The sequence below is a fragment of the Pogona vitticeps genome, chromosome 1 (genome assembly GCF_051106095.1).
Source record: "Pogona vitticeps strain Pit_001003342236 chromosome 1, PviZW2.1, whole genome shotgun sequence".
Lineage (NCBI taxonomy): Eukaryota > Metazoa > Chordata > Lepidosauria > Squamata > Agamidae > Pogona > Pogona vitticeps.
In genome coordinates, this window is record NC_135783.1 from 107,743,601 (window position 1) to 107,771,541 (window position 27,941).

General features: G+C 40.9%; 2 protein-coding genes across 5 annotated transcripts in view; one reads left to right on the top strand and one right to left on the bottom strand.

Annotated features, from left to right (window-relative positions):
- LOC110081709 (xaa-Arg dipeptidase) overlaps nt 1–9,447 on the bottom strand; it is a 30,457-nt gene extending 21,010 nt beyond the window's left edge. The window contains exons 1-2 of the mRNA XM_020799069.3: nt 8,899–9,447; nt 8,409–8,557 (exon numbers count right to left, since the gene is read on the bottom strand). Of these exons, the coding sequence (XP_020654728.3) occupies nt 8,409–8,557; nt 8,899–9,447 (698 nt within the window). The remainder of the gene's footprint in view (nt 1–8,408; nt 8,558–8,898) is intronic.
- A 5,075-nt stretch (nt 9,448–14,522) lies between these two features.
- On the top strand, nt 14,523–27,915 carry SRSF12 (serine and arginine rich splicing factor 12). 4 transcript variants are annotated; one of them, XM_072998880.2, is made up of 5 exons: nt 14,523–14,661; nt 18,366–18,700; nt 20,314–20,437; nt 20,684–20,825; nt 22,437–27,915. In XM_072998880.2, the coding sequence occupies exons 3-5, from the start codon at nt 20,332–20,334 to the stop codon at nt 22,789–22,791; spliced, it is 603 nt and encodes a 200-aa protein (XP_072854981.1). In that variant the 5' UTR covers nt 14,523–14,661; nt 18,366–18,700; nt 20,314–20,331; the 3' UTR covers nt 22,792–27,915. The 4 variants fall into 4 exon arrangements, with proteins under 4 accessions (XP_072854981.1, XP_020644499.1, XP_020644571.1 ...); XM_020788840.3 differs by lacking the exon at nt 18,366–18,700 and adding an exon at nt 18,178–18,282 and having other exon boundaries at nt 14,528–14,661; nt 20,334–20,437; XM_020788912.3 differs by lacking the exon at nt 18,366–18,700 and adding an exon at nt 18,178–18,282 and having other exon boundaries at nt 14,528–14,661; nt 20,334–20,437; nt 22,497–27,915.
- Nucleotides 27,916–27,941: the final 26 nt, after the last annotated feature.

The window sequence follows — 27,941 nt, forward strand, 5'->3', positions numbered from 1 at the left end:
AAATTCTTCCCCTTTCTGTGCCCTATCCCCCAAAAGGCATGGTGACACCACCACCACCCCGGCTGCACCTCCTGATCAGAACAGGGCTGCACAGCCCCAGTCCTGAAAGAGGCTGAGAGACCTACTATGTGTTTTGGGGTGCCCCACAGGACCCCCATCAGGGGCTGGAATGTTCCTCCCACAATCCTCCAGTGCACAGATATTAGCATACCTAATATCCGGGGAAGGCAGGGACAGCGGGGAAATTCAAACTTTCAGTTAGTGAAGAGGCTGCTTGTCTGCTTCCTTGGCTAGTCCAAGCAGTTAGAGAGCTGGAAGAGAGACCTGGGACTGCCTGGTATTGTCATTTTAAAATGTAAAATGTAGATTAAAAGCTGCTTGTTTTGGATTAAACCGTGCTTGGGTGAAAAGGTGCTCCGTTTGAGTTGAAACCTGCTTGTGTAGAAACGTGCATGCTTACCTTAAAAATCTGCTTGTTTTTCTTTAAAATCTGCTTGTTTTGGGTTAAACCCTGCTTGGGTGAAAAGGTGCTCGTTTGAGTTGAAACCTGCTTGCCTGGGAAGCATTTCAGACCAGCGCCGATCAGCTGTTAGGTGGGGAGACAGGAGGAGGCAGGAGTGGAGAAGAGCACAAAATGGCTGCTGTCTGCCGGCTGCCTTTTAGCTGTTTGGGGCTCTTTTTTGACTGTTCTGGGGTCTACCAAGGCACTGTGAAGAGCAAGGCTCAGTCTACAGTACCTGGTAAGTGACTTTCTTTTAAGTTTTTTAAAGTTTCTGACCTCCCCCCCCCCAATAAAAATGCATTAATTAATTTTCAGTGCATTTCTATAGGAAATCTGGATTCAACTTGCAAACTTTTCAACTAGTTATGGGCATCTAATAGAGAATGTATTTCCAAAGGGTGTTGCAGCAAGGAAACTAACTGTGCCTCGTGACTTCTAACTGGATTACAGTACCTGCTTCCTGATTTCAGCTACTATGGTTTGTATTCAGTTTTTTGGGCTTTGTGTGGTCTAACCTGTTGTGCCTTGCATGCTATAAATGTTCAATAATGTCAGAAACCCGGGATTTGGTCTTATGCTGAGCATGTGCTACTGCTGGTGAATGGGTTAAGCTTTGTGTTGCTGTTCTTTTGCATAACATAAAGTAAATAAGGAAAACCAGCTGTTAAATAGTTTAACACTATTTATTCTCCACACAACTAAAAGGGACCTCTCAATGGAGTGCCAAATCAGACAAACCATTTCTAACTTAATATAGGCTTGAGCTGTAGCTAGGCAGAGTTGCACAACAATCTCATCTGTCGTTGAGACATTTCTATAAGCATGGGGAGGAGGTGGATGAAAGGAAATGTAAAATATAGGTAGCGTGGCATAGGTCTTATCACTGGCTGATAATGGTCTATATGTACTTGAATTACATTTATGGTACACAAATTTATGGTATATAAACTAGAGTACACAAAACTTTAAGTCTCTCCATTTGTTAATGACAGTGGTAATGGTTCTTAATGCCACTGTTGACTGCTTTTCACTTTACATGGTTCAAATGTTATTCTATTATAGTTTATCAAATATTTTATTACACTACTTGGTTCAGAATATATTTTCCCTGTTTTCCTCCTCTAAAAATTATGTGTGTCTTGAGGTCCGGTGCGTCTTATGGAGCAAAAAAATACGGTATTGCTGTTTGAGAGTGCAGCAATGATCTTATGTTGGCATAGAAAATCAGCATTCTATAAGGAAATTCTTAAAATGGAGGCCCGAACACACACAGAGACACACACACACAAATGCAAATTTTAAATGGAACTGCAGATCAGCACAATGACTACCACACTTATAGCAGATAGTCTGTCCTTACTGTGTGACAGATTTGGGGACGTTTGGGCAAAGGGGTTTCAAATTATGATTTTTTAAAAGTAAAACCACCACCACCACACACACCCCGCATTTAGGAATAAGTAACCCTGAAGGTGTGCTGATTTTTAAAATAGATCACATACATAGACCAATCTTGCTTATCTTGAAAGAGAATGGTTGGTTTCACCTATTTTTTTTATTTGGGGAAAATCCAGGCTGTAATATTGATCCCCAAAAAAGGCTTTCAAAAGGGAAAATAGCCACTTTGTAGAAAGACTGCACACCTGTGCTACAGCCTAGCTAGCAGGAGCTTCACAAAAATAAAACATTGTATACTTTCACAGGTCTGGAGAGAGTGATATTTACAGACAAGTCACACAAACAGAATGAAAAAAAAATCTTTAAAGAGTAAAAAAAAAAGAAGTTTGCTTTTAAAAAAGTAATAGAGCAATAGTCCTCCAGAAAGGGGGATATTTTGCCATGTACCGTCTATAAACATTTTCTCAGGATTTCTGACACCAACCAGTTTCTTCACATAAGTTTTCAAAGGGGAAATCAGTTCCACCTCTCGGGCAATCTGAACTCTTGACTAGCAATCAGGATTCAATTAACTAACTCTTGGCTAACTTTTTAACTCCTTCCTGCCTAAACAGGTCTCTCAGAATCCTGCTTGTAAATGTCTTGTTGTAAAAGCGGAGAAACCAAAATACAGTGGTGCCTCACTTTACAATTGCCCCGCATTACGACAAAACCACATTACGATCTTTTTGCGATCATGATTGCGATCGCAAAACAATGGTCTGAATGGGGTTTTTCGCTTTGCGATGATCGGTTCCCTGCTTTGGGAACCGATTTTTTGCAAAACGATGTTTTTAGAACAGCTGATCGGCGGTTTCAAAATGGCTGCCAGGAAAACAAAATGGCTCCCTGCTGTTTTCTGGGACGGATTCCTCGCTGCACAGGCACCGAAAATGGCCGCCCTATGGAGGATCTTCGCTGGATGGTGAGTTTTCAGCCCATTGGAACACATAGGAGTTTCAATGGGCTTTTTATTTTCACATTACGTTTTCATTCTACAGCGATTTTGCTGGAACGAATTAACATTGTAATGCGAGGCACCACTGTATTTGATTTTTTTAAAAAATACAATTATTGGAAATATTTTAAAATATTTAAAAAGCAATACAAAACAAATATTCAAAAGCTCGCTCATTTAAGCTGCAAGCTTAATTCTTTCCTGTTTTGTGGCTGGGGATGGTACTCGATGTTAGCGGTACTTTTCATGTCTATAGTCTGTCAGTTTCCATTTTACTTATCACTACAGAATCATAGAAAAGTGAAGTTGGAAGGGGCCTCCAAAGCCATCAAGTCCAACCTCCCAGTCTCTCCTCTTTTACTGGAAAAGACAAAGCAACATCTTTGGGAAAACATGCAGGCAACATGTTTGTAGAGCTAGGTTTTGAAAACTGGGAGGTAATTTTCTAACCTGCATTCTGTTGAGTGAGTATGGCAGCTGTGTATGTTTCTCTGCTGTATGTGTTGCACTCATACACACTTTTGCTTCACTATTTCATTAAGTCCTAGACAGACTTTCAAAATATTTGGCACAAAGTGACTGCAGCCACATCTCATGTGTTCTTGGTTCTGTTCTTCCCCATCAACCATATTATAGATAATGTGTTTATTTTCCGTGATCCTCTAACACTGGGTAATTCTACAGGATGGAAGTACAGAGGTGCCCCGCTTGACGACCCCGTTAGACGACGAAATCACTTTATGATGACTATTTTGCAATCACTATTGTGATCGCAAAACAATGTTTCTATCAGTTTTTTCGCTTAACGTTGATTCGGTCCCTGCTTCGGGAACCGATTTTTTGCTTCACTACGATCTTTACAGCTGATCGTCCGGTTTTCAAAATGGCCTCCCGCTGTTTTCCGGACCTATTTCTGGAAGACAGCGATTGAAAATGGCTTCCCCTATGGAGGATCTTCGCAAAACAAGCAGGTATTTTCCCCCATTGGAATGCATTAACCGGTTTTTAATGCATTCCAATGGGTTTTTTACTTTCGCTTGACGATTTCGCTTAACAGCGATTTTAACGGCATGGATTATCGTCATCAAGTGGGGCACCACTGTAACTGTTAGAATCTGTGTGTAGTTTATGTATACTTCCATTTTAGAAAGTCAGGAAATCCAGTTCTTTTTCAAAATATCTTCTGTTTATGAATGTGGGTTATAGTATTTCTGTAGGTACCATTCAAAACCCCAATACAGTGGTGCCTCGCACAACGAGCGCACCGTAGAGTGATGAATTCGCTCTACGGTGACGCTTTTGCGATCGCTAAAGCGATCGCACAACGATGGCCCCAATGGACGAAAATCACAGAGCGAAGGTCGGTAAGCTGCAACCATTTCAGGGCTTCCGGCAGCGTTTTCGCGGGCTCCCCTTGCTTACCAAGGGTGCGAAAACGCTGCGCCCCGGCCCCTTTCGGCTGTTCCGGCGGCCATTTTTGACCCGCGGAACAGCTGGTGGCAGCCATTTTGGCGCCCTCATTCTGCGAGGGGAGGGCGTGAAAATGGCTGCCGCCTATGGAGGAACTTCACTGAACGGTGAGTTTGAAAGCCATAGGAACGCATTGAACAAAGTTCAATGCGTTTCTATGGCTTTTTCCCTCCTGCACAGCGATGTTTCCCACAGCGAAGGTTAATCCGGAACGGATTAACCTCGCTGTGCGGGGCACCACTGTACTGCTGCACATCATGTTAATGCTACCAGCAGGAAAAAGAATGTCAAACGTTTTTACATACCAAAGGGCAGCCTGAATGTTGACCACACCCATGTCAGCAGTCAGGATGGTCTATAGCTAACCAAGAAAACCTGGCCAGCACAGCTGCTGGTGAAGGCTTCTGGGAACTGCAGTTCAAAAGTTGCAGTCCCGGGTTACTCAAGGCCGGGGACCCCTGGTCTACAGGATACCCTCTTGTGCAGTCACTACTATTCAAAAAGTTACACCAAGCAGGGGAAAATTCCAGAACCTGACTCCCCCCCCTTCTTGCCTATACACAAACAACTGTCAGGGCCATTTTTCAAAAAGTTCTTTAAGTTTCTATTCCTTGGAGCTACAAAATAATCAAAATGTTTAGAAGAAATGGTAGTGAGCACAACAGGATATCCTGTAGACCAGGGGACCATTGCTGTAGACCACTGTGACTGCTGACATGGATCTCACCAACATTCAGGCCTTTTGCTATGAAAAGTTTGGCATCCTTTTTCCCTGCTGGTAATGAGAGTATGATATTGTGCAGTAATATCGGGCCATCTCCTGGCATTCTGAATCATGGATACAGAAGTACAGTATCCCACATTTATACATCAGAGGATCTATTTTTTAAGAACTGAATTATCTTTACTATCTTTTATATGCCAAGCATAGTCTGTTCTTTTTTTCTTTGGACTGTCCTGTTATCTGATAATGTATTTGGTATATCTGATACTTCCCTTGAAATGTAGTCATTTAAATGTTTTTACAGGTTTATTGTGTTTATTTGATGTTGCATTCAAAAATGTGTTAATGCGCCTTCACAGATACAAAAAGTCAGGGTATCAAGTTCCTTCACAGATATAAAAAGTCAGGGTATCAAGCTTCTTCTTGGAAAGCTGAAGTGGACTTCTAAGAAACATTTCAACACTGTAAATTCAAAACAACTTGTGCAGCAACAGCAGCATCTCTCATCGGCCACAATGACAGTTATTGAAATCAATTTCAAAATGGTAAATGCAGACACATGGAAACTAATGCTACAAAAAGTATCTGAGATTAAGCATTGTAATAATTCAATTCCTAGATCATCTAATTCTTCTACAAATTGATGTACATTTTCTTCTTTTCCTCAACTTCCACTGCTATTGCTAAGTCAAGAATGAACTGAAGAAAATGGCTATGTTCAGATAAAAAAGTAAGCCAGAATTCTTGATTTATCTTGGTTTACTCTAAATTATGCTAGTGCCTTCAACACATCTGCATCAACTGCAATCTGTTCTTCATGTAAACAGATAACATTAACAATGGACAGAATATTCTGATTATTAAAAAAGTAACATGTAATTTTAAAAGGGATCTGAAATTTGTTTCATTCTTCATAGATGTAGTGAACATTAGGTAGTGAAAACAAACCAGCCTTCATAAATGCTACACCTACATTACTGCAACTCTATACAGATATTAAAACCTTGTAATTTCCACTCTGTATTCTTTGGCCACCTCATGAGAAGAGAAACTCCCTGGAAAAGACCCTGATGTTGGGAAAGGGCAAGAGGAGAAGGGGACGACAGAGGATGAGATGGTTGGACAGTGTCACCAAAGCCACCAACATGAATTTGACCAAACTCCGGGAGGCAGTGGAAGACAGGAGGGCCTGGTGTGCTCTGGTCCATGGGGTCACAAAGAGTTGGACATTACTAAACAACTAAACAACAATGAATTTCCACTCTTGCCAAATAAAAGTAATCTGTTCTGAACGTTCACAACTCTTATAAAGACCAAACTTGGTAAAGACTGCCTGTCACTGTAGTATCTGCAATATGTTGCTGATTTTCAAATGTTGCAGGCTTTGTGACATGCAGTGACATGTATGTGCAAAAAGTATACTCAAAGGATCTGTGCACTGATATAATGCACAACGGTAATTCCTGTGTTCCTGGTTGTGAGTTACCTTTTAAAAACATGACAAAAGAATATTTGAGGTATATAAAAAAGGTATTTGTAAACTGAACTTGTACTCCAATAAAGGCTGGCAGTTTTCTAAATTATCAAACTGATTTTAAAAGCTTTAGAATTATTTGAATACGTGCATAATCATATTAATTTTATAGCTATTTTACCTACAGTACATGTTTTATTGTAAATACCTAAAGATAGGATCAGCAGCTTGAGACTCTGGGGCTAAATTCAGTCAGTCAAACCATCTCCCACCCACCCCAAAAACCTGGAAATGAAAGGGATGAGGATAATGGCATTAAAATCACATTACAGGATGTAAACTGAGATACAAAGCAGGTTCTAGATTTTGAGGAACTTCTGAAGACTCCCAAATTCAGTGCCTCCAGTCAGTCCGTTCCTCTTGGTGCAGCTCAAAGAAACAGTAGGTGAACAAATAGGTAGAAATGGAACACTGTATATCTTCTCTCTTTGGGCAGCATGGCAGGAACTACTGAGCCCTAAGGCACTGCTGTCTCTGCACAGTCACCCAATTTCTCTCTCTCTCTCTCGGGCAATGCATTTATTTATTTATTGGATTTCTATCCCATCCATCTAGACCAAAGATCTACTCTGGGGGGTTCTCAATGCATGAGAAAGACTGAGCGTACCAGGCCCAACTTCCATTATTTTGGTGCTCAAAAAGTCACGTAGCAGAGACAGCTGACCATACAAAGAGAAGCCGTTCCGTTCTCTCGCTCATATGAGCTCTTTTTCTGAGTTGCACAGTATGAGTCACACTGCTGGATAGCACAGTAATTCAGATCTCTGATTGCAGAGCCAGAAGTTAGGAGTTCAATACCCACTCTACCTCCTTGACAAGGGCTGGACTCAAAGAGCCGCTGGGTCCCTTCCAGCTCTGCACTACTAAGATTATTATTGTTGTTGTTGTTTCCTACTGTTCAGAGTCTGGAAAAGGCCAAAGTATAGTTTCTCTTTTAATAGGCAGAATGCTGCAGAACAAGGTTATTTTGGAATACAGGCTGCTGCTTACCTATATGCCTTGGCACACTAACCACAGAATGCAAGCAAGGAGGAAGAAACAGCAGTCATGATTACTCACCTTCTCCTCTGCCAACAGGAAGTATGGGACAAGTGATGTCTGCAAGGACTGGTTGTTGCTTCTTCTAAGCATTCAATGCCCGCCCCCAAAATATCCAGCACATAACATTATATCTGCCAGAGCTAGTAGTGAATGGAAATAGTGGCAACTGTTACTTTCAACCACTGCTCACTTTCCTGCTGTTCTGATGGGAGCAGACTGTGTGCCATGGCATACAAGTGGAAAGCACAGTCGCTGAGGACGAGAAGGTATTTCTTGTTGTACTGCCCAGCACAGACTAAGTGAGAAGATGCCCAGTTTTGGAAAGAGTTGCTAAGCTGCACCAACAACTGTTCAGTGGTCAGTAGTAGTGGACCTGAGGCACTGGGGCCTCAAGAACACCACTATGCTGCCAACCCAATGCCAGTTCAGTGCTATCTGTCTTTCTCTTCTCAAAGGGAGGAGTCCTGAGGCAAAATCTGGAGTCTTATATAATAGTTACCTAAGGGCGGCGGGGGTATGTGTGAATTTAGACTCTTACATCATCTTACGCAAAACAAAACAAAATCAGTTTTTCTAAAATACCCTTCTAGGCTGGCAGTATGATACAAAGAACACCAAACACAAATTCCAGGTGACAGAGATTTGAAATAACCAGCAACTCCCCTGACTCCCTAAAAGTGTATCAAAATGGATAGGGTCTCTCTGGAAACACCAACAAGCCCTCCAGTTTTATTTTACTCACTCATGTTCTGCTACATCAGGCAAATAAGCAGCATCTTCTTGGGAGGGATGAGCCATGAAGACCACATCCAAGTCATCGAAAGCACCCGCTTTAATTAAGTCTATCTTGCCGCCTCCGTCTTCTTCAGCAGGAGTGCCCAACACCGTCACCTGAAAGCCCAAAGGTTACAAGCAGTCAAAAGCCTCACCAAAGGCAGCCACGGGGGCACCCGCGACCGGGAAAGCCGTCCATCTAGTGAGGGGCATTTGCACGGCACTTGGGGAAATTACGCACGGCCCGTTACACCGGCATCCGGAGCGGCTTACAAAACCTGAGGGAGAGGGAAAGGCGCGAAAGGGAACCGGGGCGGGGAACGAGGCGGGCGGGGAGCGAAAGGGGGCTGCGGCGGCGGTAGGAGGAGGAGGAGCAGCCCGGCCGCCTTCCTTCCTTCCTTCCCGAAGCCCTCTTTCGCCATCCTCTCTCCCTGTCTCTCCCCCTCAGCCGGCCTCACCTTGACGGCGGGGACGGGGCGGGGGAGCCCGGCGGCGGCGGCGGGGCTCTGGCCGAGGCTCTCCAGGGCACCCTTCAGGCCCAACGCGGCGCCGGCGCCCACCTCGGCGATCAGGTTGTGGCCACAGGCGTGACCGAGGCCCGGCAGGGCGTCGTATTCGCACAGGAAGCCCAGGCGCAGCGGCGGCGGCAGCGGGGAGGAGGGCTGGCCGGCCTGGGGAGCGGCGGCGGCGGCGGCTCCGGCCACGCCGTCCCACTGCCAGTCGGCCCGGAAAGCCGTCTCCAGCTTGTAGCTCGGCTGCACCGACCAAGGCGCCCCCCCGGGGGAGGAAGGGGAAGAGGAGGAGGGCGAGGAAGGCCGGCTGGCGAAGAAGCGCGTCAGGGCGTCGTGCGCCTGCCGCTCCTCGTAGGCCAGCTCCGGCCGGCTCCAGATCGCCCGGCTCAGCTCGCCCAGCCGCCCGGACGACGCCTCCACGCACTCGGCCGCCCGACGCTTCAGCTCCTCCAAGCGCGCCGCCAAGGCAGGCGCCTCCACTTCATTTGGCCTCATCGAATTGGCAAAAAAAGAGAGAGAGAGAGAAAAGAAAAGGGAAAGCGAGAAGCCTGAGAGAGAGAAAAAGAGCACCAGCTGGTAATTTTTCAAGCTTCGACGAGGGAACGGGAGCGACAGGCAGCTACAAAACCCACTCCTACCCCCAGCAAGCCTCCGACAAGAGTCTGAAACCCGCGCCGTCTTGGACGATTATATAGCCTCGGTCGGCTGCCGCAGCCGGGATGTTTACCCCTGGAGGTTGCTGGGAATTGTAGTTTCCCCCCTTTGTCGTTTTTGAGTACTGTATATTAATACAAATAGGCCGAAGCAAAGAGGCAGCCCGGAAACCAGCAAAACCAGGGAGCTGCACAGGGACAGATTGGATTTGTCTTCAGTGTGGAAGGGATTGTCACTCTCGAATTGGCCTCCTCAGCCACACTAGACGCTGTTCAGAGCATGTTACCATAGTTTCTTGAGACTGAAGGATGCCTACAATACAAATTTAAAAATCCAGAAGATCCCTTTATTAACAGTCCTATCCAGGTTTTGCACATTAAAGGTTGTAGCTTCTTTCATTGATTCAATCCATCTTTTTAATGCACTGTAAACAGCTCTTCTTAGCTGCTACGTGTATCTTACTAAACCACAGCGTTCCCGTGACGCAGCGGAAGGCGTACAAGGGAAATGTGCTGTCTTCTTCTCAAGCCGGTCGGTTAGAAATACTGTACAGTGTTGTTTTATATGTCTGTATTGGTATCTTGCGAAGCACTATTGCTGTTGTGTACAAAGGCATCCACGTATGTGTGTATAATTGCATGTATGCATTGTATCTGGATTAAGGAGTGCAAGGCATGGTCTCTCATCTTTGGTTGCTACTGGCCAGGACTAATGGAAGTTGTAGTCCAACATCATATAAAAGTTACAATTTGCCCAACCCAGTGACTTTTTGTAACCTTACATGATATAGATTATTTTTAATGAAGCAGAATGTTTAACGTTCCTTCCAAAGTAGAAACATTATCAGTACTACATTTTGTGTTTGGCTATCTGAGATACTGTATTCCCAATCACTACATATGAGTGTGAAAGCTGACAGGGGAAAAATGATTCGTTTGAAATATGTTGCTAGAGGACAGCTTTGCAGATACCCTGAACTGCCAGAAAGAGGAACAAGTGGGTCCTAGAACAAGTCAAGCCTGAACTATCTCTCGGGAGGAAAAAAAAATAATGAAACTGAAGCTGTCCTACTTTGGGCATGTCTTGAGAAGGCAGGATTTTCTGGAAAAGACAATAATGCTGGGAAGGGTTGAGGGCAGGAGGAAAAGAGGAAAACCAAAATATGAGATGGATTGACTCCCCAAGGAGCTATGGCCTTGAGTTTACAAGAGCTGAGCAGGGCTCTGGAGGACAGGACATTTTGAAGATTGCTCATTCAAAAGGTCACCATAAATTGGATGTGACTTGGTCACATATAGCAATCTAAGATATTCAGATTATTTTACAATAAGCTTTAGAAAAATAAAATAGTATAATGAAAATCTGTCTGGTTTCCAGATTTAGAAAAGGCAATAGAAATGTACATGATAGTTTAAGATATTAGTCTTGAAAGGTTAATGTAAGCATATTTATTCTGTGTGGCTCAAGTGCATTTTTATCAGATGTGTTGTACCATACAGTATAAACATCTGTATTTTTATGCTAGTGAGTGTTTGAAGTTCTGTATCTTTCAGTTCAGCTACAAGAATCACCATCTGCTGAGGTCATAAATGACCTGGAGATCAAGTTTAATACAGCTTTCAGAAGTCTCATTAAGTATTTAGTGTGCATGGCTTAATCTCTTCATTGCAAAATGCTTCTGGTGTGTGTTTAAAATAGAAATGTTCTGTTCCCAAGGATGTTTTGAATCTGCTGAAGTGGAAGGAAAGATGAGCAGAAAACAAGAGACTGCTGACTGAAGCTCGCCTTCTGCAATACATATTTCTTGTAAAGGACCACTAGAGTTATGCACCAAAAATTCACTGAAAAATTTAAACGCATACTCATTGCCCACTTGTATCTTTTTTGTGGTCTCTTTTTCTCACAAGTTTTGCTCATAATTCTGACTGCCCAAATATATCTTATTTTTGAAGTCTCTACAAAGTGTTCCTTGGGTACAGACTTTCATATAATGTCTTCCTTCCGCAGACTGAGATTTTTAAAGAATATTCCATAACTTCATTGCAATTTGGTTATTGGCTAAGAAGCCTTTCCCAGATGCAGTAGTCACTGAGATGTCATACCAGATAGACCAGAATTATAATCAGTCCTCAAAATGTTAAAAGGCCTATCCATGGCAACTCAAAAGGTGCCCAGTCTCCTTACAGAGGCCTACTTTGAACAGATAATAAGATTTGGTGGACAGTTTATGAGCAGGCAAAGTTACTTAAGCAAAGAGGTTGGAAGAATGTAGGACTATTCAATTGGAGCTGTGTAGACAGTGTCATTATCAGAGCTCTTCTGATAGTGAAATCCTTACTAAGTTCAAGCTGTCTCTATCTAGAGCCAAAATCAGAGTCTTGAGGTGCTACATAATCAGCATACTTAATTTCCATATTAGCAGGACAGTGTTTGATTGCTGATACTGCAAAATGTGTTTACAAAAGTTAACATTAAAGGGCTAGTTGATGTACACTGCGACATTACATGAAATTAAGTTAAAGAAATGCAAAATTGTTAAGGATTTTCTATACCTTGGTTCAGTAACCAATCCAAATGGAGACTGGAGCCAAGAAGATTGAAACTTGGAGAGGACTTAAAGATCCTTGAGTGTAAGGATGTGTTGTTGAGGACAAAGGCCAATACCTTAATGGCGTATAACAAGGGGTTTATTATATTCATTTTCTTATGTACTTGCTTAGTTATGAGCTTAGCTCTAATAATAGTAAGCTATTACACAATTCTAAACATACAACACAGACCTAAACAAATTAAAAATAAGCCTCATGGAATTACAGTGGGAACTACTTCCTAATAAACATCCTTACAAAAGCAGCTGCACTTTCCTTTGACCTAGATAAGTTTAAGATCCGAGTATGAAGTAGGTATTAATGTTTCAAAGTAAACAACATAATATTTCTCAGTAAGCAACAGAACATTCTCTAAACCACAAACATGGAATATGGGCACAATATGATATCATAGACTATAAATAAGAGAGTACACCCAAACACCTAAATTCCATGAGTTAATCAGCATATAGATGGATCTTCTAATAACAGCATTATTGTTTCTAAAAAGTAATGTACATGAATCTTATTTTAAAAAAAGATTGAAAAAAATTGTTCAGTTTTTGATGTTTTAATTATGGGAACATAATAACCATAACAGGCCTTAAAGTAAACATGATAAAAATTCTGTAGTGCTCAGCCTGATGAGGACCTGCACATAAATAAAAGCTAGTTTATAGTTGCAATTTTTAGTGGCTGGTGAAAGGTATCAACTACCCTTCCAAATAACAATTGAGAGCTTTAGAGGTTGAAAATATAAGCAATTGGTACACACTGAACAATACAATTGCTACAACAGCAGTATGAAAAAAAAAGAATTGTGTTAACTTAATTATTTATTTTATTTATGTGCTTTGTACTGTAACAACTGAACAACTTTTCCTAAGATTCATGGAAATACTTTAAAACCACAGATCGCAGTAACATATATATTGACAATGCTTTTGTGAATTGGGTTGTATTTTAAATACAAACATTTAAATCAGAACCAACTAATCTAAAAATTGTAAAAAAATAACATAAAATTCTGATTATCTTTAAAGTACTTTCATGAAAATTAATCAAGGCAAGGGAAGCCCTTTTTATTAATTAAAGCCACATATTAGACAATATTTAAATCATATTAATACATATTTCAAATCAGGACTATCTGTAACATCCTTACCACAATGCAGAGCGAAATATTCTATTAAGATACAGTCAACAATTACTGGCATTATTGTTATATGGAAAACCTATTTCTTGCTCCATAATACAGCACTGTACTTATAGGATTTGAGCTAAAGCCATGTTGGCTCTGGTATCTTATTGTCACACTCTACCATCCATTAGGCCCACAATGACAGGAAAGTATTCAAGGTGGTTTCACAGCAGTATAGTAGCCAAGAAGGGTATGTTTGGGCGTCTACTCTTACTCAGGTGGAGTATGTGTGTGTGTATTTCAGAGTGGACCTTTTTTGTCCATCTTTGCATCTCAACCCTGATTTCAGAACTGAAGTTGCAATGTTGTATCTCCCAGGCATGACAGGGTCCTGATCCCCCTCCTGTCTTTCCATTAAATTGGTATCTTGTCGCAAAAATACATTTTAGGATTGCCCACACTCTCGATCAAATCCGTTTTAAACACCAGCCAGCTGGCAGTTAATTTTCTTACGATACCCTCTCCCCCCCCCCGCCCTTTCTCAAAAATCCAAACGGGGCCCCCAAGGGTTGTTGTCAGCTTCTATCCTGGCCTCACGGAGACCAGAAATAAACTAGTCCAGCGACCTTGGACGGGATTCAACTTCGTTTCCTTGAACTAATTGCTCGAAACTCCATCGCCAGCATTACACTGGTTCAGTAACTGAATGTAACCCCAGTCACATCGAACAGCTGCTGCTCTTTCCTTGCGCACCTGCCATTTTAAAGCAGCCAAGCTCCCTCATTAGACGAACCGTTCTTCTCCTCTAAAAAAAGCAAACCCCACATTTTCTTTTGAAAAAAACCCCACACACCAAGATTTGCTTAGGGGAGCCCGCTGTGGTACCCGAGATTCCTTTGCGCCAAAGACCATGCTTAGGACCTGTGATGCTGCAGACTTTCCAGTTACACAGCACTCTGGGGGTACTGCGGGCTCTCCGAATCCATCCCAACAAGCAGCCGAACTACGGACCAACCTCGTGCCCAGGGGAGACCAGGCGGGGAAGCCATAAACCATTTCTCCTTTCCCCTCCTCCGGCTCGCCATTGTTCCCGCCCCTTCGTCTCGGCTTGCTGCTTACAGCGGCCGCCGTTTTTATCCCAGCCCCTTCCCCTTCCGCCGTCGCCTCCATCTCAGGCTTATTTGGCGCCTCGCTCTACCCTCCCCGAGGGCCGCCGACGCCTGTCCATCTCTGTGGGAAGACTCCCAAGGCCCCCGGCGCCATGTCCCGCTACACGCGGCCTCCCAACACCTCGCTCTTCGTCAGGAATGTGGCGGACGCCACTAGGTGAGAGGCCTGAGGAGGGAGGCGGCCTGCCGAGAGGGAGTGGCGGCCATGAGGGGCCCGGGCCTGGGGCGGCGGCGGCGGCGGGCGGCCCTTGCGGGGGAAGCGAACCCCATTTCGGGTGCATAACGGTTGCGGGGCCTGAGCGTAGAGCATGGGCAGTCATCCTTTTAGGGGCGCGTTTGGGTTTTTGAGAAAGTTTTTTTTTGGGGGGGGGAGGAATCCATGGGTGAACCACCGCCGTGAGGGAAAGCTCAGGCAAACATGGCTGCGGCGGGGTGTGGGCAGTTTTCAACCTTTGCAACAAAAGACCCATTTCATAGAAAGGCAAACTGGTGTGAGGTTGCCGGGCAGGAGACGCTACTCTGAGCCCGCCATTTCCCGCTCCAGCAAGGCGCCTCGAGACAGAAAACGAGTCGCGCGGAATAAGTGCTTCTAAAATTATTTGTTTTCCTCCGATAGGAGGAACACCTTCAGATCATTGCCTGGCAATACAGCAGGCCCCCTTAATGCTGCCAGCATGCGCACAACTCCCCACTTCCCCGCATACATTGCTAGGATTTGCATCCACGGTCACAAATTATGCTGCCAGCAAAAATACATTGACTCAGAGCACAAACAACCGGCCTTCACACATGCCTAACTCTTTCTGGCTCTCTTTATAACTTTCCTAGTGCCCCCCCTTGCTACCCTGCTAGCATCTCTAGCTCCCTTTTGGCGCCCCTCCCAAACCTTTTTCTCTCCTTTGGCACCTCGTTGGCTTTTCTTGCTTTCCCCGGACTTTTGTACACCCCCCTGCTTTTTAATCCCCTTGTGCCCTCCACTGAATTACAACATGCACTTTTCTTCATGCTGTCTTCCCCCCTCTCCCTTTCCTACCTCTGTCATGACTTTTTAACCCTGCGTTTTTCAATATACCTTTCAAAAGTTGCATTTTGTTAGGTCTGTATTTTTAAAAGCAATGAAAGGGCCTTGTCAAATAGCAAGGAGGTGCAAGGATTTCCAAGGCAATGTAATATTAATGGGTACCATGTTGCCAACCCTGGATGAAGAGGTAGACAAAGAAGCTAGATTTAGGTCACCAAAATAGATAAGAGGGAGAAGGAAAAATACCTTATTTGGGCTTCTGGGCTTTTTATTGGCTCTGCTCAAATATCTTGGCAAGAGGCAGAGGAAACAAAAGTATCTGGTGAATGTTTGCACTTAACAAAGAGTGCTTTAAGAGTATAATCTGCTACATTTCCCCAACAATTTAAAAGCAAAATACCTTTTTGTTGAATTTTTAAATTGTAGCTGTTTTTAGCCACCATAAGTGCTGTACTAAGAAAAGTGCTGTTTATATCAGAAAATAAATACTTTATATACATATCACAAAGGGACCTCTTTACCTGTTTGTTTTTCCATGTATGTGGCAACTTCCATGTTTGTCATGGGAAAACTCATTGTCACAGGGGAAAGGAACTGACTGATGCAGCCATATTTTTCAGCTATCTGGGATATGGTCCTGACTGCCTACTTCAGATGCATGAGGAAGAAGTTGGATTGGAGCCCAGATAGTTTGTTGCTAGGGACTGTGAAAGGTCTTCATAAATTTCTTTCTAGCAATCTTTGCTTAGTGTGGAAGCCTTAAATTGCAGCTATAATTGATGCGTTTTAGTAAAGCCTCACAATCATATTAGGATTCTGCAAAAGCAAGGATTTCATTGTGGTTAGCTATGTCCACCTTATAAATGCATGTGGCCATTTTATCCTCCATCAATCAATGGGATGATGGCTAAGAGTCCTCAGAGTTGCCATAGACCATCCAATGACCAATTGGTTTTTAGTCCACTTTAGTCTGCTCCTGACTTCCTCAGTCCAGGTGCTGTCCAGATGTTTTCATTCACAACTCTTTGTCCAGATGTTTTGATTCACAACTCTCATTGTGTGCTAGGCAGAACATTATTGGCTGGGGATAATATGAATTGTAGTTCAACACTTCTGAATGGCACCAGGTTAAGAAAGATTGGTCTGTTCTATCTATCAGATATCTAAATGCAACCCATTTCTGCCTGAGATACTTCAACAACACAGTCCTGTGTATTTGTAAGTGCCAATATTATTTAAAGAGAGTTGTTCCGTATTAAATTTAAGATTTCAGACCTATGATTGGAAACCTGAGGGCAGAGATTGTTTCAGAGACTGATTCATCATTGATGTTGATAAGCTAGTCTGGGAGCCTTCAGAATAAAAAAGTAAAAGAAAAGGAAACAGTGAACAGTAACTAGTGACTGAACCTGGACCATTTGTATGACAACCGTGTACTTGTCAGCATCAGTTCTCATCCTGTTGCAGAGGGTATGTAACTCTCCAGAGAACATAGAGCACAGGGACTTGTTGGGAGGTTCACTAAAAATTAACACCCGCCCCATTTACCAGTGGTTAGGACTTAGGATCCAGGACATTATATTGTGCCATTAAAGGGGCTCTCTTTGATCTTTCATCAAAACCATTTATATTCATTGGACCACGACTGCATTAATGCTGCCTTGTTAAGGCCAAACAGAACGTTACTTAGAAGTTGGAGATAATTGCTGTATCTATTTTGTTATTCAAAATTATTTGCAGGGGCAGATTAACCCTTTCCCCATTTGTAATTGCACTCCTGCTGGATACTGGCACTTTGCCATATTAAAAAAAATTAGTTGAAAGAAATAAGGTCATTTTGGCCATACAAATTGTGGTTTTAGAGCCTCAGATGGTTCGATATGATTTACTGGGCCCTTGTACCTGTTGATTTAAGAAACAACTGGTATGGAACCATTAACTGAAGTAAGGAATGATAAAGCAACCTCCACTCAGAGAATTCCTTTTAATGCACTCTCTGAGCATACCCATGGCAGAATTCAGCTCATGTATATGCGATATAGTTAAATCTACACTACTAAAGTTCTGTTTAGTAGTGGTATAATCCCAGGCATTGTCTCTAGTACAGTTTTTTTTATTTTGACTATGGCAGTATACTACAGCAAAATATATATATTTCAAAATAAAACTGCACCGTAAAAAGTTCTTCTCATGTTCTCTGAAATTTAAATGGGAATGAGTAAAAGTGTGAGGAAACTATATCTCTATATTCACTTTTCCATGCTATTCACATTAATAAACCCCTACTATATCCATTTCTAAATTTTGTTTAGAACCTTAATCCCTTTTCAGTGCTCAATAGTTTTTGTTTGTGAGATAGTTGATATACATTAAAGCATATTTAAGCTCTGAAAGCTGCAGATAAACTCCCAGCCATCTCAATAATTATATGCTTGAAAAGCTCCCCCCCTTACAACTACCATTTCCCCAGACAAAGGACTGAATAAAGAGTTGTTATGCTCTGAAGAAATGAATAAGAAAAAAATGGATTATATAAAGTATCTCTTTGATATTTTAAAACACAAGATAAGTCTGATAGATGATGCAGTTGCTAAAGTAGGTACCACAATATGGAAACACTCATTTCTTTGCCTTATTTCTAAAACACTTCAGGCCTGAGGATTTGCGCCGTGAATTTGGTCGATATGGCCCTGTAGTAGACGTATACATTCCGCTTGACTTCTACACAAGACGCCCAAGAGGATTTGCTTATATACAATATCCTTTATGTCACTGTATTTTTGTTGAGATGCATTGTTGTTATTGCGTCCTAATTTAATGTATTTATTTCTTTGTCTCAGAAAATGTAAAGCAGTCCACTGTGGCTGGCAAGCACCCCAAAGTTTGAATGAACCTGGTTAGATAGAGTCCAAGCAGGCAAGCCAAAAGACACCTTAAAGTTCAAGCTTCAAGGAATAAAGAGGGAGGGTGGAAAAAGATAAAAAGAAAACTGGAAGAGGGGAAGGCCTTTTTCAAGGAAAAGACAAAGCCACAACACCAAGTTAAGGCTTCGGCTTTCCGACATTTGCTCAAGTTCCAAAGTCAAAGCCAAGTCTGATTTGGTTGGTTCTACGGCCCTTGTCAAGTCCATCTAGCAAGCCCTAAAGAGTAAAGGTCAAGATCAAGTGACATGGAGGTAACTGCCAAAGTTTCGTTTTGTATCTTATCGCTCAAGCTCTTACTTTTCAGTTAACAATTTGCTTGTTTATAATTGTTTTTCTTTTAAATGTTGCTTCCTTAAGCTGACACAAGAGAACTGTATGCAAATATTTGTTCATTTTCTTATGAATCATTTCCCTAACAGAATAGATTTGAATGGAATATTGAAATATGCCAGTTGTTTAGCTAATCTTGTAGGGTTTTCTTCTTCTTAACATTGACAGTTTTGAATACTGGTAATAAAGGAAGAAAGTGAAAAGAAAATTGGATGTTTATGGAAATGAACAATGTTTGTAGTATAGCAGAATAATGAGCTCAGTTCTTTACAACTTCTATATATTTGCTGATTAGAATAATGCTAATTTTAAAGGCCCTTAAAGTAAGAAATATACCTTAAATTCACATATTCTGATTAAATGATATACTACAGATGTAGGGGGCTCCAGAGTGCTTGGAGGTTTTCTTCTTGCTAAGACTTTGCTATTGATATCAGTGGAGGAGCAACTCTGTTTCCTTGTTCACATGCCCTTGAAATGGAGTGGAAGCTATTATCTGCAGAAATATGTGCACTTCAGTGCACATACAAATTTCCTGATGTTTGTACATGTCTAGACAATATTTTAAAGGCATTCCTTGTGTCATATTTTTTTGCATAGCATATAAATTCTTCCTATTTTGTGGGAGCCTGGATACAACAGTGCTTGCTGTGATGTGCTGTGATTTTACCATGGCTGAAATCCTGTTGCTTAGTGTTGTAAGTTACAAATGGAGTAGACCTACTGAATCAGTGTAACTTATGGAGGTGTTTACTTCACCAAATTCCACTGGTTCAGTGGGCCTACTTTAGTTGTGATTTACTACTAGAATACAGGCAGAGAGTGAAGAAGAGTTATACGTTCCAAATAGTACTGATTCCAGGCTTCTAGTAGCCACAGCTGTGTCCCTTCAGCTTGAAAAAGGCATAATTTTCAAAGAGGTGCAGCTATATCTAGTTATAGCAATACCTGTCTTGTACATTCAAACTTTCATAGGTTCTTCATTCAGAGTATTGACATGGTTAGCATACCTTACCTGTTCTGTAATCCTATTGAATGACTGAGTTTCCCATCCTCTGAAGACATGGAGAAACATGTAGCATACATATGCTAGTGAGCTAAGCTACTCATATTGCCCAGCATTTGCCTATGAGTGCTTGAGAATGTATACCTTCCTTTCACATTTTTGGATAAAATATTTTGCATATGCCTGCAGAATGATGATGACATTATCAGACGGGGTGATTTTCAGTAATTAAAGACTTACTCTTTCTGACCTATAGCTGCCATGACTTTCCACAATGAAACAGATTACCCAGAAGTAGGAGAAGCAGCAAGACAGAAAGAGGAAATATCTGATTACTGAAAATCTCCCTCTGTTGATAGTATCATCATCCTTCTGCAGATATTAACTTGCAGAACAGGATTTTGGCCTTAGTGTAGTAACAACCATAAGTAGCATATTAAAATAACTCACTTGATTTTGAAAGCATTTCAGTACAGTATTTTGTTCTGTGTTATATGATACAATTTTTTGCTTTGTGCATGTTTAAAGCGTCCTTAACAGACAGTCATGTTTGAAGATGTTCGTGATGCAGAAGATGCTCTTTATAACCTCAATAGAAAGTGGGTATGTGGCCGGCAAATTGAAATACAGTTTGCACAAGGTGATCGCAAAAGTAAGTGAATATAAGCATGTCACTTACTTATTCTGAAAAATAGTTTTTTGAGAAAGCACTCTTTCATGTCACTTACTGTAGAAGGAAAACAAAAATAAATCACAGAATTATAAAAAAATTATAAAACCCAGTGGGTGGCCGGATGTTTTTAGATAAGTTAAATAAATCACTCTATGTGTGCTTTAAATGTAAGATACTGCTTTTGTTTGTTTGTTTGCAATGTTCTAGTTCTGTTTTAAATTCTAGCACCAGGTCAGATGAAATCCAAAGAGCGTCGCCAGTGTTCTCCAATGGATTATAGAAGGTCAAGAAGCCGGAGCCGAAGAAGGACACGTAGCAGAAGCTCTTCATGGGGCTGGAGCAGGAGACACTCTGACAGTTTCAAAGAGTAAGTCTATATCTGATGTGATGATAATTCAGAGTATTTTAAAAATGCCATTGATTTAACAGAATGAGGAATTTACCATGCATCTACTAACACTTTTATATAACCTGTCTTAAGAAAACATTTGTCAACAGTTGGGATGTAACCAAAAAGATAAATATATGTTCTTTTAATATTTTATTTGCCTTCCTCCTTTAAGGAGACAATGATCCATTGCATTCTTTAAAAAGTCAACTTACCGACTGCTGACTTAAACAATGATTGTCCCATCACTTTTCATGGGGAAGCTAGTCAAATGGTTGATGGTTGACCAGCTGTAGTCATTCTTGAAGGATCCTGATAGTTTGGATCCATTTCAGTTGAGGTTCAGGCTGTGCCATTGGATTGAGACAGTTCTGATTGCCCTGTTAATGGGAGGCTGACTGGGGGAGTGTGACCCTGTTAGTGTTCTTGGATCTCTTAGTGGACTTTGATAACATTGATCATGATATCCTACTAGACCATCTATTTGGGACTGGAAATTCAGCAGTCTGTTCCCTGATGACCGGTGCCAGGTGTGCAGCTTGAGGATGCTGTTTCATCCCCATGGGTGCTACAGTGTGGTGTCTCGCAGGGGTTGATTATCTTCCCATTGCTGTTTAACATCTATATAAAGCTGCTGGGGGAGGTCTTTTGGAGATTTGGAGTGTGTTGCCAATAGTATGCTGGTGACACACAACTCTTCTGTACAGATAAAGCTGTACGGACCCTGGAGCACTGTTAGGCAGCAGTTATGAACTGGATGAGGGCTAACAGGTTGAGATTGAATCCTGACAAGCAAATTAAAACCTGGCTTTTTGCCCAGGTGTTTGTGAACCTTGCTGTTTTTTAATTTTATTCACAATGTAACTTCATGTCAGCATTCTGGGATTTGGGTTTCTGTCTAATGTTCCAGTTGTTCTTTGCTGTCTTGAGATCTAGAGATTCCTGTTGGATAGGTTGCTTCAGTGTGGGTTTTGTCTGTTTTTATTTGGGTTGTACACTTATGTTAATTTCTTTTAGCCATCCAGAATAGTGGCTTACCACTTGATGGGCAGGGTACAAGTCCAATAAAGAAATAAACAAACAAGTAAGTGAGTTTCAATAGCCCTGGTTCCTTTTAAAATGATTTGGACACCAGGTTAGCTATCCTAACACATGTAAATTAAGGCATGTATAGAATCCTAGAAGTGACTGGATTAAATTCACCTTGCTGGTCTCCTTTTAGTGGCCCCAAACTTGTTTCACAACAATGCTTTACTGGGACATAATAAATGTTATCTGGGGTAGTAACAACACACAGAAAATCTGCAGTTATTTATTCTACCATTTTTAAATTATTTAGCCAGAGCAGAATCATGAATCACTTAGACTTTACCCGAGGATGTTCCAGACACAGTAATTACACTGGAATGCAAAAATATGTAAACACTTTTGGAGGAGACTGGTTTTTAAATAACTTTTTAAAATAAAAGAGCAGGAGGCTTTTAGCACATAGTTCTTCAAAAACAGAAGAAAGTGGCTTAACTAAGAAAATTAAGCAAAAATTACCTGGTAAGGGTAAACACCATATCTAATACTCTGGATGATTTGCAGGTCAAGGCATAGACGGCATTCTTACAGCCAATCTAAGTCTCGCTCAAAATCTCTTCCAAGGCATTCCAGCTCACCAAGACGATCAATCACGCCCCAAAGGAATTCTGGTTCTAGGGGAAGATCACGATCAAAGTCAACCCAGAGGAGTTCAAAATATGCTGAAAAGTCGCCGCCTAGTTCCCATCGAAGGCGTTCCAGTTCAAGAACAAAGTCACGATCACATCTAAAACGTTCAGGGTCACCGGTTCGATCCTTGTCTAAATCTCCACGAAAGCATACTAATTCCAGTTCTCGTTCACACTCTCGGAGTTTCTATCAGAGAAATAGTAACCAGTCAGTATCTGAAGAAGATTAATATCTTTATTTGTTTAGTACAGTTTTTATGAGCACAAAATAAAGAGAACAAAAATTGTCCAAAGCTTATCTGCAATGAAAGGTGAATTAAAGAACTTGCTGTATTGTCCTTTGGTCTATGCTGCAAAGTGCATGGACCTTTGAAAGGTTTTCTGTTACATTTAAAGAAATCTGGCCTACTTCTAGTCCATTTACATGTAAAGCTCACTTATGCTTTTATTTAAGCTCCATGCATCAGTGCAAGTTGGCACACTTCTTCACATTGGTGGAGATTCAGGGCCTTGTGCACCAGATTGTTTCCCTTTTCAGACAGAAGTGTCATTGGTCCCTTAATCCAAATCTTTTGGGCTGCCAAAATCCTATGGTAGTAAACTAGCCCTTGCCTAGAAGTGATACACAGGTCATTCCCTGTGTTTAGTGCCTGTGTATGGGGGTGGGAGGTGGGGAAGGAATCCATATATATCCTGTTTATCCTGATGAGAACATTACAGCAGACATTTGCCCTGCAAAGATATACCTGGGCTAGGCCTGAGCTGCCCAACAAACAGTTTTTTTGCTATTGATCTTACGCAGACTGGATTGGATAAGGCTGTTTTGTTTCCCATTGTTTTGGTGCCTTTTGTTGTGGGAGTGAGGCGATCTGACTCCAATTGAAGACAGCCATTCTTGGATGATACTCAGATAATTGGAACTTATTATTGAATTTTTTTTTCAAATTAAAGCAGTCTGTTTTGTAGATTAGAGGAGTATGTTAACAGGGTAGTATAGAAAAAATTGTATAACATTGAGTGTTCTGAATTCAATCTGATATATAAATGTCCTGATTCAGAAATCTCTGAGACATCATAATTGTTATCATTTTGTATTTCTGTTTTCTATGCCCAATTCATAAATAAGAAGTGCCAAGATATTATTTCTTTCCTGTAACTGATAAAGTTGTATATATGAATTTCTGGATTGGGCATAGGACCAGAACAGAGATAGAATGGATTGGGTGTTTGGAGCAAACATGCAGCAGAAATGGTAAAAGAAACTTTACCACTCCATATGGGAGTTATCATAACTTTGAGTTATCATAACTTTATGGTAGTCAACCCATTTGACTGTTCCCTATGTAATAAAGACCTTCACTAAAAATAGAAAATGAGCTCAGTAGGCAAATCTTGCTTCGTGATGTTCTCGCATTCTGTTTCTACTGGGTCTCTAAGATAAAAGAAAATGAGAAATATTATTACCAACACATTCTGGTATATATGCAGAAAGATTACTGTAAAGTGGCCTCTTGCGCATGCAGAGTAGTAGATGATGGTCAGGTTGTCAATCACTGGAGTGAGACTAATGCTTATGAGAAAGGAGGTCAAATATGTATGTTGGAGAGTTTAAAAATAGGAAGTGATTGGTTATATAAGGTCATTTGTGAAACTAATATACATTGTTAAGCACATGATTTTCATGTGTGCTGGAATGTTTTGTGACACTATCCTAAGCAGTAAACTTTGTAGTGTAAAACCTTCATTTTATTATGTTCTATATTTTAAAAATACTGTATTAGGCCAGTATCAAAGGCACCTTCATGCATTTTAAATTCTGTGCCCCTAAAACTAGATGACAATTGGAACAGCTGAATATAACATTGTTAGCTTGTTTAACTGAAATAACAGAGTTTTCTGAAAAGGTTCTGTATTTTAAAATATAGCATCTTTGCATTGTGTAGTAATGTTTCAGAAAATATAATTTGTATTTAAATGAATGATAGCTGTGATGTCTGTTACATGGTACAAGTACTACATTGTATTACAGAACTGTAGTTTTGGTAAAACCAAGTTTCACTTCATGAGCAATATACAATTTTGTGTTGAGAGTAGTACTATTGTTCTTTCATAACTTAAGATGTTATTTTCAATAAAACATACATTTGTTTTCACTAGCTTTAAAAAAAACGTTGCTTCCATAACAGTCTATAAAGGTGTGTTGGTAATTTCCATCGGTCCAGATAGGTGGGGTATAAATCAAATAAATAAATAAATAAATAAATAAATAAATAAATAAATAAATAAATGTATTTTACATAAAATAAATACATTTTTTGTGTTGGCAGGAGGCGATCTGCACAAAACAGTACAGTGGCCTAGATTGCAAGAGCTTTAAAGCAATCACTCTGGGATTGACATTAGAATGGGACATTCAGTTCATTGTAACTAGATACACTGGTTAAAAAGTTTTATAAAATATTAATAGCATCAGCTATACACTGTGGAGTTCAGTATCTTGGACTGTGAGAAATTATTGCTCAATGACAATGGCAATTTAGGATGGGACTGCTGTGAAAAAGACAAATTGCATACTGGGCTTAATTACAAAAAGGATTGAAAATAAGACTGCCAGTATCGGTTAATAAGTTATAATTATTAAGCATTAAGTCCGTTCTTTCAGCAACCATTCCCATGCTTTTCTAGGTATAAAGAAGTAGCTTAGTAGTCCCTCCTGGTGGCACTCTGAGACAATGCAGCCAGCCATTGCTGCATTAGGCTGGCACTTGTCCCAGGACGTATAGAGTGGAATTGAACTCCCAATGCAGTCGCTAATTACACTTATACAAACACACTTTAAAACACTATGTATAGTCTGCTTATGACAGACAGACACACAGAGGGGAGAGGGAGGGGAAGAGAGGAGGCAAGTAGGGTAGGTATAGAGTGAGAAGGAGACAGAGATAGAAACCATGTAGGAGAGAGAAAAAGAGAAACCGGAGAGAGAGGAAGCCAGAAGCCAGGCAGAGGAAAGAGCACGCAGAAGGAGAGAAAGAGGCCCCAAAGGTTAAGAGACGAGCCTCACAAAGAGAAGGGGAGAAATTATCCAAAGAGAAGCAGAGAGAGATGCCACGAAGGGGAGAAATTATCCAAAGAGAAGCAGAGAGAGATGCCACGAAGGGGAGAAATTATCCAAAGAGAAGCAGAGAGAGATGCCACGAAGGGGAGAAATTATCCAAAGAGAAGCAGAGAGATGCCACGGAGAAAGAGAAGGGAGAGAGGAAGCAGGGAGGGGGTGGAGCTGAAGAGCGAGATGAGGCATGCAGGGGAGGGGGGACACTGGGAGAGAGAAAAGGGGTCAGCCACAAAGTGAAGGAAGGAAGGTGGGGGCAAAGAGAGGAGCGGAAGAATAGATGGGAGAGGGGAGGGAAAACCCAAGGAGGGAGAGAGATGAAACAATAGAGGAAGAAAAGCCTTGAGGGAGGGAAAGGGGAGATGCCACAAAAGAAGGGAGAAACAAGAATCTGAAGCAGCTCTTTATCCTGCATCTAGTTTTCTGTTCGTTTTGTTTTCTTAGGCATTTAAACAAAGCAAGCCTATTTGGGTGTATGTATACTAAAGTCAGCTATGTTCATTTACAGGGCTAATTCCCAACTTGACCTGCAGTTCTACACCTATGAGCTCAATAGTTGGGTCTCTTAGAAGTAAATTGGCCTTACTTCTAGGCAAAGGGTTATATTAGGGCTTCACGGCTTCTGGAAGAATAAGTATCACTGAACTTAAGTGCAGTCTTGTATGAGCCTATCCAGTAGGAAGCCCTACTGAATTTAGTGAGACTTAATAAGTTTTATGTGTTTGTACATCTTGTACATGTGCTTGTACATCTATCATGTTTCCCCCCCAAATAAGACAGATTATATTAATTTTTGCTCCTAAAAGGGCATTAGGGCTTATTTTCAGGGGATGTTTTATTTTACAGTCATGTCATCTTCTGGTTTCTGCACAATGGTAGAGGGCGGGGTTTAACTTAACTAGGGCTTATTTTGGGGGTAGGGCTTATATTATGAGCATCCTGAAAAATCATACTAGGGCTTATTTTCAGGTTAGGTCTTATTTTCAGGAAACGGCATATGGTACTATAATCCAGATCTTCCAATGATTTCTTCCATTTCTTTTTTAATATATTTTTTCTCTCTGGGTCCTCTCTTTTTATTTTAAAATATAAAATACATATACTACAAACACATGAAACTTAATACATAAACACAAAATACAAGTGCACTCCTCCCCCTTGTGATCATTATATCTTACATACTTTCACTTATAATGTTCCTTCACCCTTATCCATCCCTCAAGTCCTTCCAAAAATACATATATTCATTGCCCGTTTTTCCCTTTTCCTTTACACAATAGAGATTTTATAAATTCTTCCCATATTTCATTGACTCTGTTAACCTTTATCTCCTTTTTAAACTTAATTTCTGAAGTCAGTTTATTGTTAATTGATATATTCCATATTTTACTGTACCACTCCTGCAGCTGGAATTTTTAAAATATAAGCGTAGTTTGGGGTGTTAAACTTGTTTTCAAAATAACTTCAATCCTTAAAAAAAAAAAGTCCAGTGTATGAATGTGAGATACTGTATTTATATCCGTGATTAAGAATAACAGGAAATGGCCCAAAATTGCCTTACAGTGTTATGTCTGCTTTGCTAGCAAAATTTACATACAGTATTTAGGGCAGTCTTAATGTGTTGGTAACACTAATGTCAGCAGTCAAGATGGTCTGCAGGATCCCTTCTTGTACCTGCTACCATTCATAAAGACAGGAAGCAAGTGAAAATCTCAGAACCTGACATCTTTTTTCTTTAGTTAACTACTCGCCCAAACACAAAGCGACTGTCATGGCTGTTGAATTACAATAGCAATCGTATTTGGTCTTATATGGAATTAAGCATCACTGAACAAAGTAGTCATTTTTAATGTTAATGTGCATTAATTATACAATAAAACATCATCTCTATTAACCAAATCTTATACACATACAATATGGTCTTCATAAACACACAGTGTGCTTAAGATAGGCTCAATGAGACAGTAATTTCACCGTTACAAAATTACAAACACACTTGAGAAAATGGCTCAGTATGCTGCTTGTTCAAGCCTTTATGATCAAGTCACACAAGTAACAAATAAGTTTGCACCATCTGGTGCATATCTTGGATTAAAGTGGATTCTCTTCAGCAGCCATGCAGTTCAACAGCGTCGTAGAAGAGCCTTTATACATTTTGTTTCATATTATTTGTGGTTGTAATGTGTGTGATCTTGGAGGCTTGTTTATTTAATGATTTTGAATAAAATTGCTTTTGATGGTGCTTGTTGCTGGAATTACTTTAGAGAG

Excerpts from the sequence above, each read along its gene's own strand:
- SRSF12 (XM_020788840.3), top strand. The coding sequence starts at position 14,597 with ATGTCCCGCTACACGCGGCCTCCCAACACCTCGCTCTTCGTCAGGAAT. Across the intron at positions 14,662-18,177 it reads AATGTGGCGGACGCCACTAG|GCCTGAGGATTTGCGCCGTG; the intron begins GTGAGAGGCCTG and ends AAAACACTTCAG. Across the intron at positions 20,826-22,436 it reads CACTCTGACAGTTTCAAAGA|GTCAAGGCATAGACGGCATT; the intron begins GTAAGTCTATAT and ends GATGATTTGCAG.